This window comes from Cavia porcellus, unplaced genomic scaffold (genome assembly GCF_034190915.1).
Source record: "Cavia porcellus strain 051 isolate PalLab524CR breed Dunkin Hartley unplaced genomic scaffold, mCavPor4.1 scaffold_3, whole genome shotgun sequence".
In the NCBI taxonomy this organism is placed as follows: domain Eukaryota; kingdom Metazoa; phylum Chordata; class Mammalia; order Rodentia; family Caviidae; genus Cavia; species Cavia porcellus.
The window spans coordinates 30,541,352-30,557,518 of record NW_026947486.1 but is presented as its reverse complement, the minus strand read 5'-3'; the positions used below and the strand labels follow the sequence as shown (position 1 = coordinate 30,557,518).

At 40.2% G+C, this 16,167-nt stretch overlaps 1 protein-coding gene across 1 annotated transcript in view; it reads left to right on the top strand.

The window, feature by feature from the left end:
* Ar (androgen receptor) overlaps nucleotides 1–15,313 on the top strand; it is a 192,884-nt gene extending 177,571 nt beyond the window's left edge. The window contains exons 6-9 of the mRNA XM_063245991.1: nucleotides 2,826–2,970; nucleotides 6,700–6,830; nucleotides 7,665–7,822; nucleotides 8,583–15,313. Of these exons, the coding sequence (XP_063102061.1) occupies nucleotides 2,826–2,970; nucleotides 6,700–6,830; nucleotides 7,665–7,822; nucleotides 8,583–8,738 (590 nt within the window). The 3' untranslated portion in view covers nucleotides 8,739–15,313. The remainder of the gene's footprint in view (nucleotides 1–2,825; nucleotides 2,971–6,699; nucleotides 6,831–7,664; nucleotides 7,823–8,582) is intronic.
* Nucleotides 15,314–16,167: the final 854 nt, after the last annotated feature.

Sequence of the window (16,167 nt, the reverse complement as noted above, 5' to 3'; positions counted from 1 at the left end):
CTAATAGAGTACCTGGTATGTTAGTAAATTATGTATTGCCATGAAGTAGAGCAGGTGAGCAAATTGTACACAGTGTATTCAGAATTGGTTTTATTTAGTTTGGAATCCTAGATTTGCAGTGATTGTGTGACCTCAAGCAAATCACATGTCTTCTTTGTGTTCCTCTTTTCTCATTTGTGAAGATGGTAGACTAATAGCTAACTTAAAAGTTTTTTTATCAAAATATAATGTATATATCAAGGATACATAAGACTTCAGCTGAATTATAGTAGGTGGTGTTGACTTTCTTTGATACCTTTACAGCTTACAGCTTATACCATACCTCTTCATACACCCTGACATTCACATACCTCCCCAGTCTGCCCGCCTCTCTCCCCCTCCTCTTCCTCTCCTCTCCTCTTCGTCTCCCCTCCTATCCTATCCTCTCCTTTCCTTCCCCTCTTTTCTTCTCTCTTCTCTCCTTTGCTCTCCTCTGCTCTCCTCTCCTCTCCTTTCTCATCCTCTCCTCTCTTCTCCTTTCCTCTCTTCTCTCCTCTTCCCCTCTTCTCTCCTCTGCCCTCCTCTTCTCTCTTTATCCCTCTCTCTCTGTCTGTCTCTCTCTCCCCTCTTCTTCTCCCTCTCCTTTTCCCTCTCCCCTTTTCTCTTCCTTTGCTGAGCATTGTCTCCCATCCAAGAGGTTTAAGGTTCAAACTCCCAGGCCATTTCCCCCAAAGGATCCTTGAATGTTTTCTATGTTTCTTGTCTTCTTCTACTGGGAAGGGTCAATCCTAGGCATTTTATACTGTAAAGGGTTCCAGGAAGGAGATATGCATGGATCTGAGGCTTCAACAAGTCTGTTAGCATGGCAGTACAATGAAGGCTGTGGGAAATGGCTTGAGAGCTAAGATCCCAAACAAAAGCTGTGCTATGAAAGACTCTAGAATCTGTGATAGCTGGAGACTTGAGATCTATAAGAAAAGGACCACTGGATAGACCATAATCAAAGGACAATGTTGTCTGCATAATGGGCCAGAATCAAAGGACAATGTTGTCTGGATAATGATGACTTCAGACCTGAAACTATCACTAAAGTAAGGTGATGGTCATGATAGCTCCTGAGTTGTTACCTTTAGCAGTCAAATAACAAAAGCACTGAAGCAGAGAATCAGAGCATCTAGGTTCCAGATACAGTGTGGCCACATGTAGAATATGATCTTGGACATAATTTTTATGGCCCTCGGGATCCATGTTAATGAAGAAAGTTTCACATCACTTGCCCTATGAGGTTACTGTGAGGGTTAATTGAGGTCATCAACAGGAAAATAAGGGTCTTAAATTTTTAAATGCATTCTTAATGAAGGATAGGCAGACAAAGTTACAGAAAATTCTGAAGTTTGAGAAAAGGATAGAGGAAGTGATGAGGTGATACATTTATAACTTTAAACATCCAGCTGTTTGGAAACCTCTAGAAAAATATATCCATATATTTCCCTTCATGTGTTATTGTAGAGGTAGTGCCTGAGAGGCTTTTTTTTTCCTGAGGTAAAGGAAAATCACTTGGAGATCATCTAATTTCCATTTTACAAATTGAGGGAAAAAAGAAGGCTCTTATCCCATTCATTTAATTAATATTTCTGAAGTGCCCAGTCAGGTATTTGGATGATGCTATATACTGTGGATGCAAAGATAAGGAAATATGTTTTCTGTCTTTAAGAAGTTCCATGTCTTGTGGGGGGAGACAAACATGTACATAGATAAATTTGTGCTGTGAAGTGAGTGCTGTTTTTGGTTAGGACTCCATAATGTAATGAGAAAGTAAAAGAATCATTAAGGCTTCTGCTGCTTTGTGTTTGAAAGACTTCACAAGAGGATGTGGTCTTTGAGTAAAGTTTTGAAAGGCAAGTAGGTGTTTATCAGATGGAAAGCCTGGGGAGGGGAAATACATTCTAGATGAAGGCAACAGTTCGTACAGAGATAGCAAAACTCAAGTGGCTTGGGAAAACATAAAATGTGCAGCAAATTTTAAGTTTTTCAAAATGTCTGGGATGTAAATGACCAAAAATCAAGCAGTAAGAAATTAGTGTACGGAGGCAGGGCATAAAGGGCATGTTTGTGTCTGAAGGGAGGGGAGAGGATGGCTGAAGGGTAGAACTAGAAGGTGAGAAAAAAGAGCTTGAATGTGGTGTGGAGAAGGCAGTAACTGTCAAGGCACAGTTCCCCATATGCTGATTTATAATTATGTGTTATTACAAAAGTCAGATCAGATTAAGGCTACAGGGGAGTAGTAAGAATTGCTGTCTGTGTAGAAGAATTGATTATTATCTTGCATCCTCAGAGGTATAGTGATAAAGAGCATGAGTTCTGTAGTTTGCATTGGTTTTTGGAATTTGGTCTGCCAATTACTAGCCATATGATCTTGAGCGTGTTTCTCAAACTCTCTGCAATTCACTTCTAGTGATCACATAATGGAGATGGAAATAGTACCTGTTTTATTTATTGTTGTGAGGATTAAATTAGATGATATATGTAAACCACTTATAAGTTTAAATTTAAAGAGGTAAATTATCATTGTAAGCAGTTACCTTTGGTTTGCATTTTCATCCAACTAAGCGTACCTTTTTGCCTGTATGTCATTTGTTCAGCTCATTGAGATAGAGAAGGCAAAGAGTATTAACCCTACAATCTAATTTGATATTTTTTCCCATCCCTCAGCAACCAGCACTAATGGTCTTTGTGCTTCCTCAGGTTCTTCTGAGTGCTACAGATTCTCATCTCAGCAGAGGCCCAGTCTTAGCTCAGGCCATCAATGCCCAGACTGATTGGTACTTCTGTCCCCTCTTTTTCAGGCTTCCGTAATTTGCATGTGGATGACCAGATGGCAGTCATTCAGTACTCCTGGATGGGACTCATGGTGTTTGCCATGGGTTGGCGGTCCTTCACCAATGTCAATTCCAGAATGCTCTACTTTGCACCTGACCTGGTTTTCAATGAGTAAGTGCTCCTGGGACCAGATCTCACATAAATACAGACGCTGGGGAAAGTGTGGTTGATGGTGATGGGATTGACCTTGGAAATTAGTACTTTTGGCCTTGCACTGAAATACTTGCACTGAAGGCCTTAGCCAATCAGTCCATTCTAAGGTGGCTTTGCCTGGATGGAAAGCCAACTGGTGGGAGTCTGAAGTTGGTAGTGATAAGGTTACTGCTTTCTGACCCGAGTCAATGTTAGTATTTTGGTCATGTCTGACTTGCTTTGTAGCTTATTGAAAATGTCATATAAAGGTCCCTTCTCTTCATTGAACAATATAAGAAGCAAAAAGACTCAAGTTGTGAGGACTGAAGTTCCTTTGGTCTCTCTGTTGCCATGGAGGGCTGCCATCAGTCAACATTTATTGAGAAATTATTTTTTGCAAGAACTATGCTAGATACTTCTTAAATCCTGTCTCATGGAGTCTTTATAATAATCTAATCTCCCATTTTATATATATATTTTTTTTATTTTTATGAATCAGACTCACCAAAATAAAGTAATCTTTGCCCTGCTGTTTGCCTTTCCTAAACAGGTTTAATTCATACTTGCACTGCTACCAGACCTATTCATCCTTCATGAATTTGTTTGTGTAAGGGATCAGACTTTGGAATTACACATTTCTGTACTAAAATACCAGTTCTCCTTCCCATATCAACTGAGAAGATGATATATAATCTGTTAATAATAATAGAAGTTTCTAAAATGGTTGTAACTAAATGGACATCAGTGCACATGGAGAATCTGGTCTATGGTAGGCTATAAATAACAATTTTAAGAAGCCTTTTGTGATTCCTGTTTTCCCTAATAGTGATAATTTTCTCTATATTGTCTATCTGAGATCCCTCAATGGAATTATGAGTGAAGCTGACAAAAATAATCTTCTCAAGAACCTTGAGCTAGTTTCACCACAGTTAATCCTTTTGGTCAGGGCAGGAATTAAACTTCCTTTTCCTTCAGCTCTGTAAGCCAGAAGAGCCTTAAAATAAAATCTACAGGTCAGTAGTTCCTTAAACTACGGCTGTGCCATGCAAGGGAGTCAGTGTCCCCAGCTGCCCCTTGTCAACCCTGCCAGATTTGATAGCCAAAAGCTAAGAATAGCTGCTGGGCTTGTGGCATGGCTTGCTTTATGGTTTCCATATCCTCAAAGTCTTACCTACGATGCCATCTTCTGGGGCAGATCTTGAAAAGCCTCCCTAACTTTTCATCTCCCCCTTCCAAGCCCTCACTGACCTTGAGTGATTGGATCAACTGCCTAAGCACTTGCTCCATCTTCCCTAGAAACCTGAGACCTTTGGAGCTCTGCAAGGTGACAATTTGTTATCTTCTAAATCCTTATTTCCTTTTATAGCTCCAAGTAAGCATATGGCACCCTACCTCAGCTTTTCAATTAGTCCTATCGATCTCATCAAAAGGTGGCACAGAATTCCTCACAGTGTCCAGGTCCCACCAAGCCTCATGGGTCCTTAAACAACAAGCACCTTTCTGCGTGCAAGAATCTACTATATTAGAATTCTCAGAGTTCCTGCAAACATACAAACTAGTATTTCAAACTATCAATGCTGTCAACATTTAGGGAAGATGACTTTTTCATTGTATAAGACATTCTTGCATATTGAAATATGTTTAGCATTCCTGGCATTTCCCACTATGTAGAATTCCAGTCACTCTGACAGCCCAAACCACACACACACACACACACACACACACACACACACACACACACGCACACATTTCTAATAGTCACTGAGGAGGCAGTACTCACAAAACAAGAGTCACTAATTGTTGATAGTCTCTTCAAGGTGTTAATAGGAAGACTGGTCCAAGCCAGGCTGACCCATGTGCTATTCTTCCTGACACCAAACCCTGACATCACCTCAATTGTATTTTTTATTGCCCTCTTTGTGAAGCACACATGTTTTGAGGATAATGGGCTTGAATTTTAAGTGACCTTGGGAAAATTACTTCTCAGAACCTCAACTCTCATTTAGAATAATAGATAATAGTAAGTAATATCATAATAGCACCTTCCTCCATGTCATTTACTGAGCACTTACTATGTGCTAGAAACTTTACTCAGTATTTTCTAATCTTCATTTCTCCTCTTAGTCACTCTAGTTCATTTCCATCTACCTCTGTTTTGCTCCTGAATTGTTTCTGCTCCTCATTTTTTACTCTTTATTCTCCTTTCTCTTTTCTTCCTTTAACTCTTTCAAGATTCGTTTTGCCTCTTCTCCTTGTTTCTTGGTCCCTTATTCTATGAATCCCTACCCTTATTTTCCCCTCTCCTCTTCACTCCTTACCTTTCAGAGATCTGCCACAATATTCTAGGAATCCTCCATACCAGTATCATGATTTCAGTAGTAAGAAGACTGCAGTGTCTTCACAATCAGAGGCATGGAAATACAATGGATACCAGAGTAAGGTCAGGTTTTGCAAACCAATAGATCTTACTCAAAAATTCTATAGAGTGAAAGAGCTGAGGGTACCACTATTCTGATCAACTGACTTGTGATACCATACAAACACTTCCCCATTTCTATTGGAACTCAGCATGAATTGAAAAATTCTATGCCATCTGTTTCCTTCTCTCATCCCTCAGAAAAACCAAGACCTCCCTGAGGTAGCTTGCTGAGCTTCCGTCCAGATAGTGCCACACCAATATGTGGACCAGTCTAGTGGTTTGAGAAAGATAATGTCAAAACACAACATTCAGACTCCATCTGGGAGGTCTTTTTTCTCATCTCTGAGCAAGTGTCAAATTAGTTCTCTTTTCTTCATGCATTACTAAATCAATTACTGTCTTATATAAACACACTCTTGATTTCTGAAGCGATGAAAACTGGAAGTCTAACTAGTGGGAATAATCTGTGTCTTCTCTTAGAGGGATGCCATGGCCATTCATGGATCAGAGGGTCTGCTCTCCTACACCAAAGTTACCTAAGCCTTGGCAACTTCCCCATATAATTTATTTGTGGTAATGTGATTATCTGCTGACAAGTCACTATAATAAAAGCAACTCTCATGTGTTTTAGCTCTCAAATCTGTTGTAAGGAATAACTAGTCTTTGAGGGAGTGGGCTCCCCTTTAACAGGAGACATTTAAATCAAACATTCAAACACACTCCCTAGTACATTTGGAAGCATTGAAACTTACTTTGAAAGGACAATGTAGAATCTCCATGGCTGGGAGAAATAGCTTTCAAACAAAAAGGCGGGCAAGGGTGTTGACAGGATAAACATCTGTGGTCACTGACAAATCTTGGTCTTGAACTGATTGTTGTGACTGTTGAGTCCTCTCTCCTAGATATCCTCCAATCTGGTCTCCCTGGGGGCAGATTCTGGCTCTAACTGTAGTGAAGATACCAGAACTGTAGCTAGGGAGACCATGTGCCTACCTATTTGGTAATGCTTTTCTGTCTGCGTCTTAGGAAACATAGAGAACATAGAGAGCTGCAAAATCTGTGTATTAACTCATATCCTGACCAAGGAAGATGAGTGGTTATCAGGATGTCAGTAATTTGGAGTGGAGATAGGAGTGAGAAAAGCAACTTGTTCCTTGCCACTGAAGCACCAGCAAGAGAAATAGCGAGCTTTTCTTGAAGAACTTAAAGAGGGAAAAAAAGACATATTTCCTCTGTGCCTATTAGAAGCTTCCCCTCATTCCTCCTGTTCATCCATGTCTTTTTCCCAGGTACCGGATGCACAAGTCCCGGATGTACAGCCAGTGTGTCCGAATGAGGCATCTCTCTCAAGAGTTTGGATGGCTCCAAATCACACCCCAGGAATTCCTGTGCATGAAAGCATTGCTACTCTTCAGCATTAGTAAGTGCCTAGAGGCACAGAGAATGCCCCGGGGGCACAGAGGCTCAGAGGAGTATACTTTTTCTATTAATATTACCAAAGAGAAGCCAGCCTCTGAACATTTCCCTTCTTTTTTCCTCCCTCCACTCTTTCTCTGTATGCTTTTTCTTAACAAAGACCAATTTCATGCCAAGATCAACTTATTGCTAGAATTCAGCCTCCAACAAATTCTCATCAACTCTAAGTCTCTCTTTTGGGACTAGGCCTTTTGACTGGTTGTCGGCAGCCTCTGAATTTTTCCACAGCCTCTGTTCCAGAAACAGGCATGAACCACTTGTGTTTCATGCAGAGTAGTAGACAGGAGGAGTTGCCTCGTATAAGGCATTTCCTCTTGTATCAAGAGGAGGAATTCTATGTAAGCAACTCTTAGAGCTGTTTTGGCATCCAAGCTAACTTTCTTTAATGTTCTTCTAAGCCAAAATGCCTAGTCTCTGTGAGGAAGAAAGAAAGCAGAGTTTAATACTGTAATCTGTGTGTTTTAATTGTCCAAATCAGAGCTAGATGGCAAATAACATAAAACTTTAGTTCCTAAGATAAAGAGTACATGATAAAGCAAAGGTTCAGTAAATTTTATTTCACGTCCTTCAGACTGGGTCCAGCTATGCTTTATCCTGAGAGCTCCCTGGCAAACTGAAGGGCCCAAGTCCACAGACTTCAATTGTCAGGAAGCCAAGTAGATTTTTCCCTCCCTATGGGGGTGGGGGATCAAATTTGTGGCCAGAAAATGTAGTGCTTTGTCTAACGCTCCTTTGTGGGCATGCTTCCCCTATGCACTCTGTCTTCATCCCACATCAGTTCCAGTGGATGGGCTGAAAAATCAAAAATTCTTTGATGAACTTCGAATGAACTACATCAAGGAACTTGATCGTATCATTGCATGCAAAAGAAAAAATCCCACATCCTGCTCAAGGCGCTTCTACCAGCTCACAAAGCTCCTGGACTCCGTGCAACCTGTAAGCAAATGATGGAGAGTCTCATCTCTAGGGGACAAGGACCAAACACTCACTTTGTCTGTATCAGGGAGAGCAACTTGATAGAGCCAAATGATGATAATGATTCTCTATGGTCTGACACCACCTTTTGGGAGGTGTTTCCATCTCTTCTGGCTTTGACTGTAGTCCAGAAAGAAAATGCAATGGAAAAGAAAGGAACACGGGTCACAGTGTCCCAGCTGGCTGTTGTGAAAAGGAGTGGAGAAGTTGAGAACAGAGCAATTGGAACTCCAGGAAAATCTTAAAGCTGATGAGTCCTCTAGGCAGACAAAACAGACCTGAGTGTTTTTGTTTTCCATTTTCTGAGTCCTGTGTGAGTTTGCCTCTGTGTGTGTGTGCGTGTATATGCCTGCGTGGTGGGGGAAGGAGAGGGAAGAGACAGAGAGAGAGAGACAGAGAGACAGAGAGAGACAGAGAGAGAGAGAGAGAGAGAGAGAGAGAACATCAGTGGTGGAGATAAACGCCCAGTCCGGAGTCAGAAAGCTTGCAGTGGTGTAACACATCTATTAGGAAACATCAGTGATTTCCTAGAGACCACTGCACATATGTGTACACACACATATGCATGCACACACATGTGTGCTTATCTCAGAAGGCAGAACTAAGAATAAGTATGGGCACAAAATGCTAAAAGGACTGGAAATCAGAGCTGGGGAGGAGTCTATCAGAATTCATCTCTTTGTGAACTATGTTTTCTTTCTTTTTTTACTGTCCCCTACAGATTGCAAGAGAGCTGCATCAGTTCACTTTTGACCTGCTAATCAAGTCCCACATGGTGAGCGTGGACTTCCCGGAAATGATGGCAGAAATCATCTCTGTGCAAGTGCCCAAGATCCTTTCTGGGAAAGTCAAGCCCATCTATTTCCATACACAGTAACGCTTTGGAAGTCTTCATTTCCCTAGGCCATCCTTCCTGCTTTTCAGATGTCTTCTGCCTATTATAACTCTGCACTACTTCTCTGCAGTGCCTTGAGGAATTTCCTCTATTGATGTACAGTCTGTCATGAACATGTTCCTGAATTCTATTTGTTGGACTTTTTTTCTCTTTTCCTTTTTTCTTTTTCTTCTTCTCTTCCTAACTTCTCTCCATAACTCAGCTTCAGACTCTGCTCTCTGCTGTGGCTCCTATCTGTTTTGAGCGGTGGTGTACTTCTTTAAATCTGTGATAATCTTCTTGTGGCCCAGTGTCAAGTTGTGCTTGTTTACAGCACTCCACTGTGTGCCAGCCACACTAACATTTACTTACTTACCTTATGCCATGGGAAGTTTAAAGAGCTAAAAGTATCTGGGGAAAGCAAAAACAAACAAAAGGCACAAAAACCAAAAAAGTAAAAAGCTTGCTAAGGCTTTTTATAAATAAACAAATAACTGATAGAAATCCCCAAAGAAGCCAGCAGTGACTAGAAGAAAATGAAAATTTCAGGCCCATGAGGAGTCACTGTTTTTTTTCATCCCCTCACTTTCTAGGAATCTTTATTTTTGCAAAGACTATAGCCATTGGATAACAGGGCAACCCCAGAGCTGAGATGGGAAGACTGAAAGAGGAGATGATAAGGATGGCAGATGAATCACCAGTTCTTGCCCACAGGCTTGGCTCCTGAGAGCTACACTGCTCAACTATAGTACAATTCATTGAGCTGAAAATGTGTTTCTTGTTTGAAAATTTGTCTGCATGTAAGTGCCTCCCCTCTCAAGACCTGTTCTTTCTCAATCTCTGCCTACATCCTCAAATTTACTTTCAGTAGCTTTCTGAGACCTCTGAGCTGAATATTCTCTTTAGCCAAAACTTGGCCACTTGCACTGAAGGTACAGATCAGGGAGACAAAGGAGAAGAGAGATCTGACACTTTGGAAGGCTCCATTAAGATCTAGTCTAGTTTCTCACATGCAATCCAGGAGGATCTGGAGATATACTCAACAGATAGAGATGATGGCTTGGATGTTCTCATACTTAGGACAATGAACAATTGATTTCTTAATACCACCACCTTCTTATAATCTTTTTAAAAAAATTATATATTCCCTCTGGCCATCAGCTTCTTCCACCCTCCCTTCATTGTTTTGTGGGTCACACTACATTTCAGACATGATGATAAAGCTTGTTCACTTCTTTAGGCATGTTCACAAACTCTCTGCTAAAATTCCCCCTACTATGCAGGTTAGCAGGCCAGGAGTCCTGACGTCTATCTCTAGATTCCAGTAGTCTCAAAACTTTCTTTCCAAATGTATCTCCTCAATAGTCAGATCTCTGGAGCCCTTAGGCAAACTGGAAAGAGGGCATCAAAGGAATCAGACAAACTGGGCATCTGGCCCTTAACCCTCAAAGATGAAACCCTCTCATCAAGTGGATAAATGCTCACTCCCTTCTCCAAAGCAGCTAAAGCAGCTACCCAGATTAGGGTGGAAAAGAAAACTCAGTAATCAGGATTGGAAGAATGATGACCCTACAAACAGAAACCCTGAAATGCTCTCCTTACCATCCAGCATGTCCACTTGCAGAAGTCATGAGAAGAGAGAAAGAACCAAGAGGAGACTCGTTTAACTGTTAGTCATCAGAGGCAAAACCTAAAGCCAGGTGGACATCAGCTGGCTAGATGGTTACCAATTTACTCATCCTCCTCTTCTGCTGATTCTGGGCTCTGACACTGGCCATTCTCACATAGCTTTCCCATGCTTGTTGCTGCCTGTCACTCAGAGGAGTGATGGATTTTCCATAGAACCATGGCTTCCTTTGGAACTGACTGGCTGGTGTGACTGATTTGCTACCACCCATAAACTCAGGGTATGCCCCTGGGTCATTGATTTGATATAATCCTTTCGCACACAAATGTTCTATGGATTTTGTTTCCCAGTCCCAGGCGCAAGGTAGACTGTTCATGCATTTCCTTATCTTGGGCACTGCCTCTTCCTTTAGTCCTTAACTCCATTTGTTAAACTCAATAAATCATGAGCCAGTCACCAACTTGCTCATTTCAGCTGGTTTGCTCTGCTTGTTGAGAAGATAGTTTCTGAGTGACATGATATGATCAACATGGGTTTCCTTCCCTGGTTTCTGTGTTGATATTAATAGCCAAATGAACTTGCAAAACAGCTTCTTTAAATAACAAGGGAGACGGGAAACTAAAATGGGTGATATGCCAATCCAAGACTCCTGAACAAAACTGAAGTTCATGGAAACTCTTATTTCCTTTCTGGGACAGGACAGAGTTTGATTTTCTTTGTGATGGAATCATCTTGCTTTATTACAGAATTACTTTAGCTGCCTTAAACTGAAAAAAAATCACCACATTTCAATTAAACAAATTGCATTTTAATAGTTTATATCTGTTTTGAAACAATTTTCGTCTTGTGGCACATGGGTTCGATTATCATTCTAATAGCTTTCCTTGTAAATACTAGGGGCTCTTCATTTTGCTATCAAACTTTTTTTATCTTTATTGATTTCTGAATTGCAATTCTTGCCTTATATATATATATATATATATATATATATATATATATATATACATATATATATGTGTGTGTGTGTGTGTGTGTGTGTGTGTGTGTGTTTTTCATTTGCAAAAGCCAAAAATTGGTGAAACAACAGTGTAATTAAAAGCAGCAACAACTGGATCACTCCAAATTTCTAAGTTGCAGAACTAGAGAAAAACAGTCTAAATAGGGCTGTAGATCTACTGCTTTTGCCCTAGGATTTTGATTGAGCAAAGAAGGATTTTTTTCCACAGGTGAAAGGACGGTGATTTTTTTTTTCTTTTGGCCATTGATGTTTCAGCCAGTACACTTGACAGAAGTCTCATTTTGGCTTGTACTCTGCTGTACAAACAGAGTTGATTTGTAATATACTATACTTAGATGTGAAAGACTGACAACCCAGACTGACTCACCTGGTGAGGTGGATGATGAAGATCACTCACTGGACAAGTCAAGAGGACCGTCTCCAAAGAGATCTGCAGTGCTGAGTGGGAATGGAGAGTAAGAAAGAGAAAAAAAGGAGCAACATGAAGAAGATCCTATCTGGGCAGCAGACAGCTGCAAAAGTCATGGACTCTGGTCAAAGCAAAGAGTTGAGTCATATGTTTCAGCTCTATTCCTTGATCAGCTCACTGCATTTCACTTCTGAACTAGGGTGGGGTTACATTCTTTGTTTTACAGATTTTCTATGCTACAGGCAATATTGCTTTTATTGGAAATTCATTTTCTTGAATAACCTTAAAATGCGAAAGGAATTGTTTGAATCTATCATATCTTTGAAAAAATCAATAATATGTATATTTTTATGTATGTTCACTGGCAATTAAAAAAAAGAGCTTTGCTCCGTCCTCTGTCCTTTGGGTAGTTGCAGAGGTCAGTTTTCCAGGTTGACAATTAATGTTCTGATACCTGAGTCCCTCTCTGTTCATATTCCATTTCTAAATATATGTAGGTATATATATGAAAATGTATTGGACTTGTATTTTAAAATTTGTCCACCATTTGAGATTCAAATAGCTTCCAAATATTTGTTACATTAGGCAAACACATATGTGGCCTTTTCCCTTTCTCTGCCTTTATATGAAGGAGGGCACGAAGGCCCAAGCAACCCTGCCCTACCCCTTCCCAGCTCTATACCAGCACTGCAATTCAGGAGACTCTCCAGATAGCTCGATAGCTTCCCTGCATGACCCCTACAAAGTTCTTGAAAAACAAGGGGCTGCCTACTGATTACCCTATGCTAGCTGCCCAGGTGAGAGGGCAGCTGGCCAAGGACATGATTTTTATGCTTGACCCTTGGTGGGAGGTCATAGGAAACAGGAATGCTAAAGCAGGAGATCAAATCCAGATTTAAAGTCAAAAGAAGCCATTTAGCAATGTGAAATTTCTTGGAAAAGGAAGTTTCTAGTGCTACTGCCTTTGTAGGCAGATCTGTTCTCACCACTGATCTCTGAAAATCTTTGAAAATATTTTTTAAGGACAGACAGAGAGATGAAAGTATCACAGTATGTAACCAAAGATTAAATTGTATCTAAGATACCAAAATTTTTCAGGGCAGGGAGGGAGTAAACATTAGTGCCTGTTTGGTAAGCTTTCCAAAGGCAGACTAAAGAACTTTGCTGGTGACTGAATTTTAAGAGTTTTATGGGATTTTCCAACTTCACAATATTCAGATTTGAAAGAATTGAAGATAATTTGGAAAATGGGATTATGTGTCCTTCACTAAGTGATTTTATAAGTAGATCTAGATTTTCTTTACTCTAGGTAGTTGCTGAACAAATTTTTGAAGCTCCATCACTGTGTGGTTGGAAATGGAGCTGGTCTTGGCCACTGTGTTTCCTAGTGCTCATCTAAAGATGTGAAACTTTTGCTGACAAGAGGGGCATTTAAAGGATTAGATTTTTCACTAGAAGGACAACAGACAGAAACTCTTATTTCTGCCCAGTTTGGACAGCACAGAAAGTTCTCTGCAGTTTGAGGCAGAAGGTTGAAATATATTGTAAATGAGTACCTGTATCCATGTTTTAAAAACAGAATTATAGATGATAGATAGATAGATATAATGTGTTCTAAAGCTTTATCTTTCTCTGCACCTTTATATTTGGTTCCAGGTCATATCTGATGCCTTGTACTTATAAGAGAGGCTGCAGTTACATTTTGGAAACTCTCTCAGAATGGACAAGACACCTGGATTGATCAGATAACAGATATTTCTAACCCTCTTTGGCCTAATGCAAGGCCTTACAAAGGGGTAGGAGGGGGGAAATGGTAGGGTACATGATGTATTGCACTTTACTAGTCTAAGACACATGAATGTGGAAAGGGTGATGACTCTTTAACTGGCTGGAATTCACCACAAGGAAAAGCCAGACTTGGGGACAAAAGCCCACCCAACTCATTGGCCAATGTCCTTTTAGTGGGACCTGAGCTATTAGGAGAAGAAAGCATATTTTTTGGTCTTCACCATTCTTGTGAGAGAAGGGTAGTTGCCTGCACTTGGGAACCTGGAGCAAGTGCTCCATCTTTCACACCAGTTCTTTCCCCTGTGATTGAGGTGCTCTTGCTACTGGGTGTCTATATGCTTTACTTCTGGTTTTGGATATGTTTTGTAAAGATTTGAACATTGAAAATGTATTTTTCTCTGTTAAAACTTATCAGTGTACTAGAAGTTGTATCTTGGTAGGTACAGGTCCACCTCTGCCCAAGGGTAGAGATTATTTCTCTTCAGTAAAGAGTTTGACACTGGGGTCTATTGCCCAGGGCCTCCCAAATCTCAACCATTTCTAGGTGAAGGCAGAAAAATCCACATTACTACTCACTTTTCCTCAAACACTTATGGTAAGATAACAAATCACTTAATTCCCCTGTCACTCAAGTGAGGGATAAATATTTGAATCTAGCAGGTAAAATTTTACAGTATAAAACAAGTTTTGATCCAGCTTTAGTTTTATTCCACTCAATTTGGCCTGAAAGTAGCTAATGTGTTTGTTTTCCAGGCCTAATTTATTATAGCAAGGATCCAGTTTTCTTCCCTCTCCCCATTTATCTCCTAATCTTTTGTGGAATCAAATAAAAATCTGTGGAATGGGCAACCATGTGGCCTGCAAAAGTTCCCACATAAGCTATTCAACAAAACTATCATGTAGCTGCAGTTTCCATTGGCTACCAAAGACTGGAACACACATGGGTACTCGAAAGGATAGAAATTGCTACTTCTCCAGTGGCACCCTCCTTGTCTGACTGCTTACGCACAAATTTGAGTTTCTGTACCCTTCTTAATGAACAAGACTGGCTTGCAGTCTCAACCTCAGTCCTCAGTATAACTATCCTACAGTGAAGTGCTTAGGTGGGTTCTGAGAGCAGTCGCAATTAGGATGATTCCAGCCAAAAATAAGTACCGAAAAGTCCCTTCACCACTTAATAACACCTTTCTGCTTTCCCTTATACTGGACATTGATTTGGGAGTGCCTTGGATATAACATTCTTGTGCTGTCCTTGAGATTAATTTAGCAGTGGGCAGGAGAAGATTATGTAAAAAGAGATAAGAATAAATATTTTGATGTTGAAAGAAAAACCATTATTCAAAAACTTTTTGAAACAATTTTGCTTGAAACTTCTTTCGATGGGGCTTCAGTTCTCACAGTGGCTTTTGGCCTCCACTGGGCAGCAGGATTAGCCCCAACACTAGTATTCTGTGCTCTTTTTGTAATCTTGAAATATTTTGTTGCTCTGAATATAATTAAAATGGCAGAAACTTGTTTGTTGGAATACATGTGTGAATTTGGGTTTGTCTCTGCCTCTGCTTTCAGAAATATCCTTTGTGTGAAATACTGGCTTGCTGATATGCCAACTAAAACTTGGCCACAGCCCCTGTTGTGGCTGCGGGCTCAAGTTATTGTTAACAGAGACCTAAGAAAAGCTGCTAATGTCCTCTTATCATTGTTAATTTGTTAACACATAAAACATCTGCAATTTCAGATCAATGTCATCAGTACTTTTAATTAATCCATTTTATTTTCTGTCTTTATTGAAATTAACTATTAATACAGTGCCCAGTGGCCTTCTATGTTACATTTATTCTCACATATTTTTAAAAATCATGGTACAGAGGTAATGCATTTACCTTTTGTTGTCATTAGGTTAACTTGGGAACACCAAAATAACCGAGGACCTAGGTTAGAACACACAGATAGATAGTAGCAGCTTGTCAAAATCTTTCATAAGAAACTCCAAGCTTATCAAGCCAAGGAAAACCACATAAACTTATCTCCTCACCCTCATATCATCATACTTGCAGAATCATAAAATACGTTAGCATCACTGCCCTGTTTGAACCAGGGAAAAAATGGGCACACTCAAATCTTCAGTTTTTTAGGTGCCATATCATCCTCAACTATGTAGACAAAATCTAAGCCAGCCTTCTTTTGGGTTCTTAAGTTCAAACAATGTCCTTTCCTGTGGCCTCTTGATGTGAATGTTTATGAGATCCCAAATTGGATTTCTGGACCTAAGGTACTGGCCATCAATGAGATGTTAGAGGTGTCATGATGAATAAAAAATAATGTTTTCTGATTCTCAGTGTCCTCACCTGAAAGGGGTTACTACAATGTTTCCCTCCTGGGCTGAGCTGGTAATTCAATGAGAACATATGTAATGCAGCTGGTGGGCTATTTGCTTTGTCTTCATTCCTTGTTAAAATGCCAGAACCCCTGAGAAACATCCCACATTGACTCACAACATTCTCTTTTCCATTAGCTTCTTTTAGGAGGCTTAGTGCAGATTCCAGCATGCAAAGCTGTATATGGAACAAGTTGCTTTAAGTCAGACTATGCA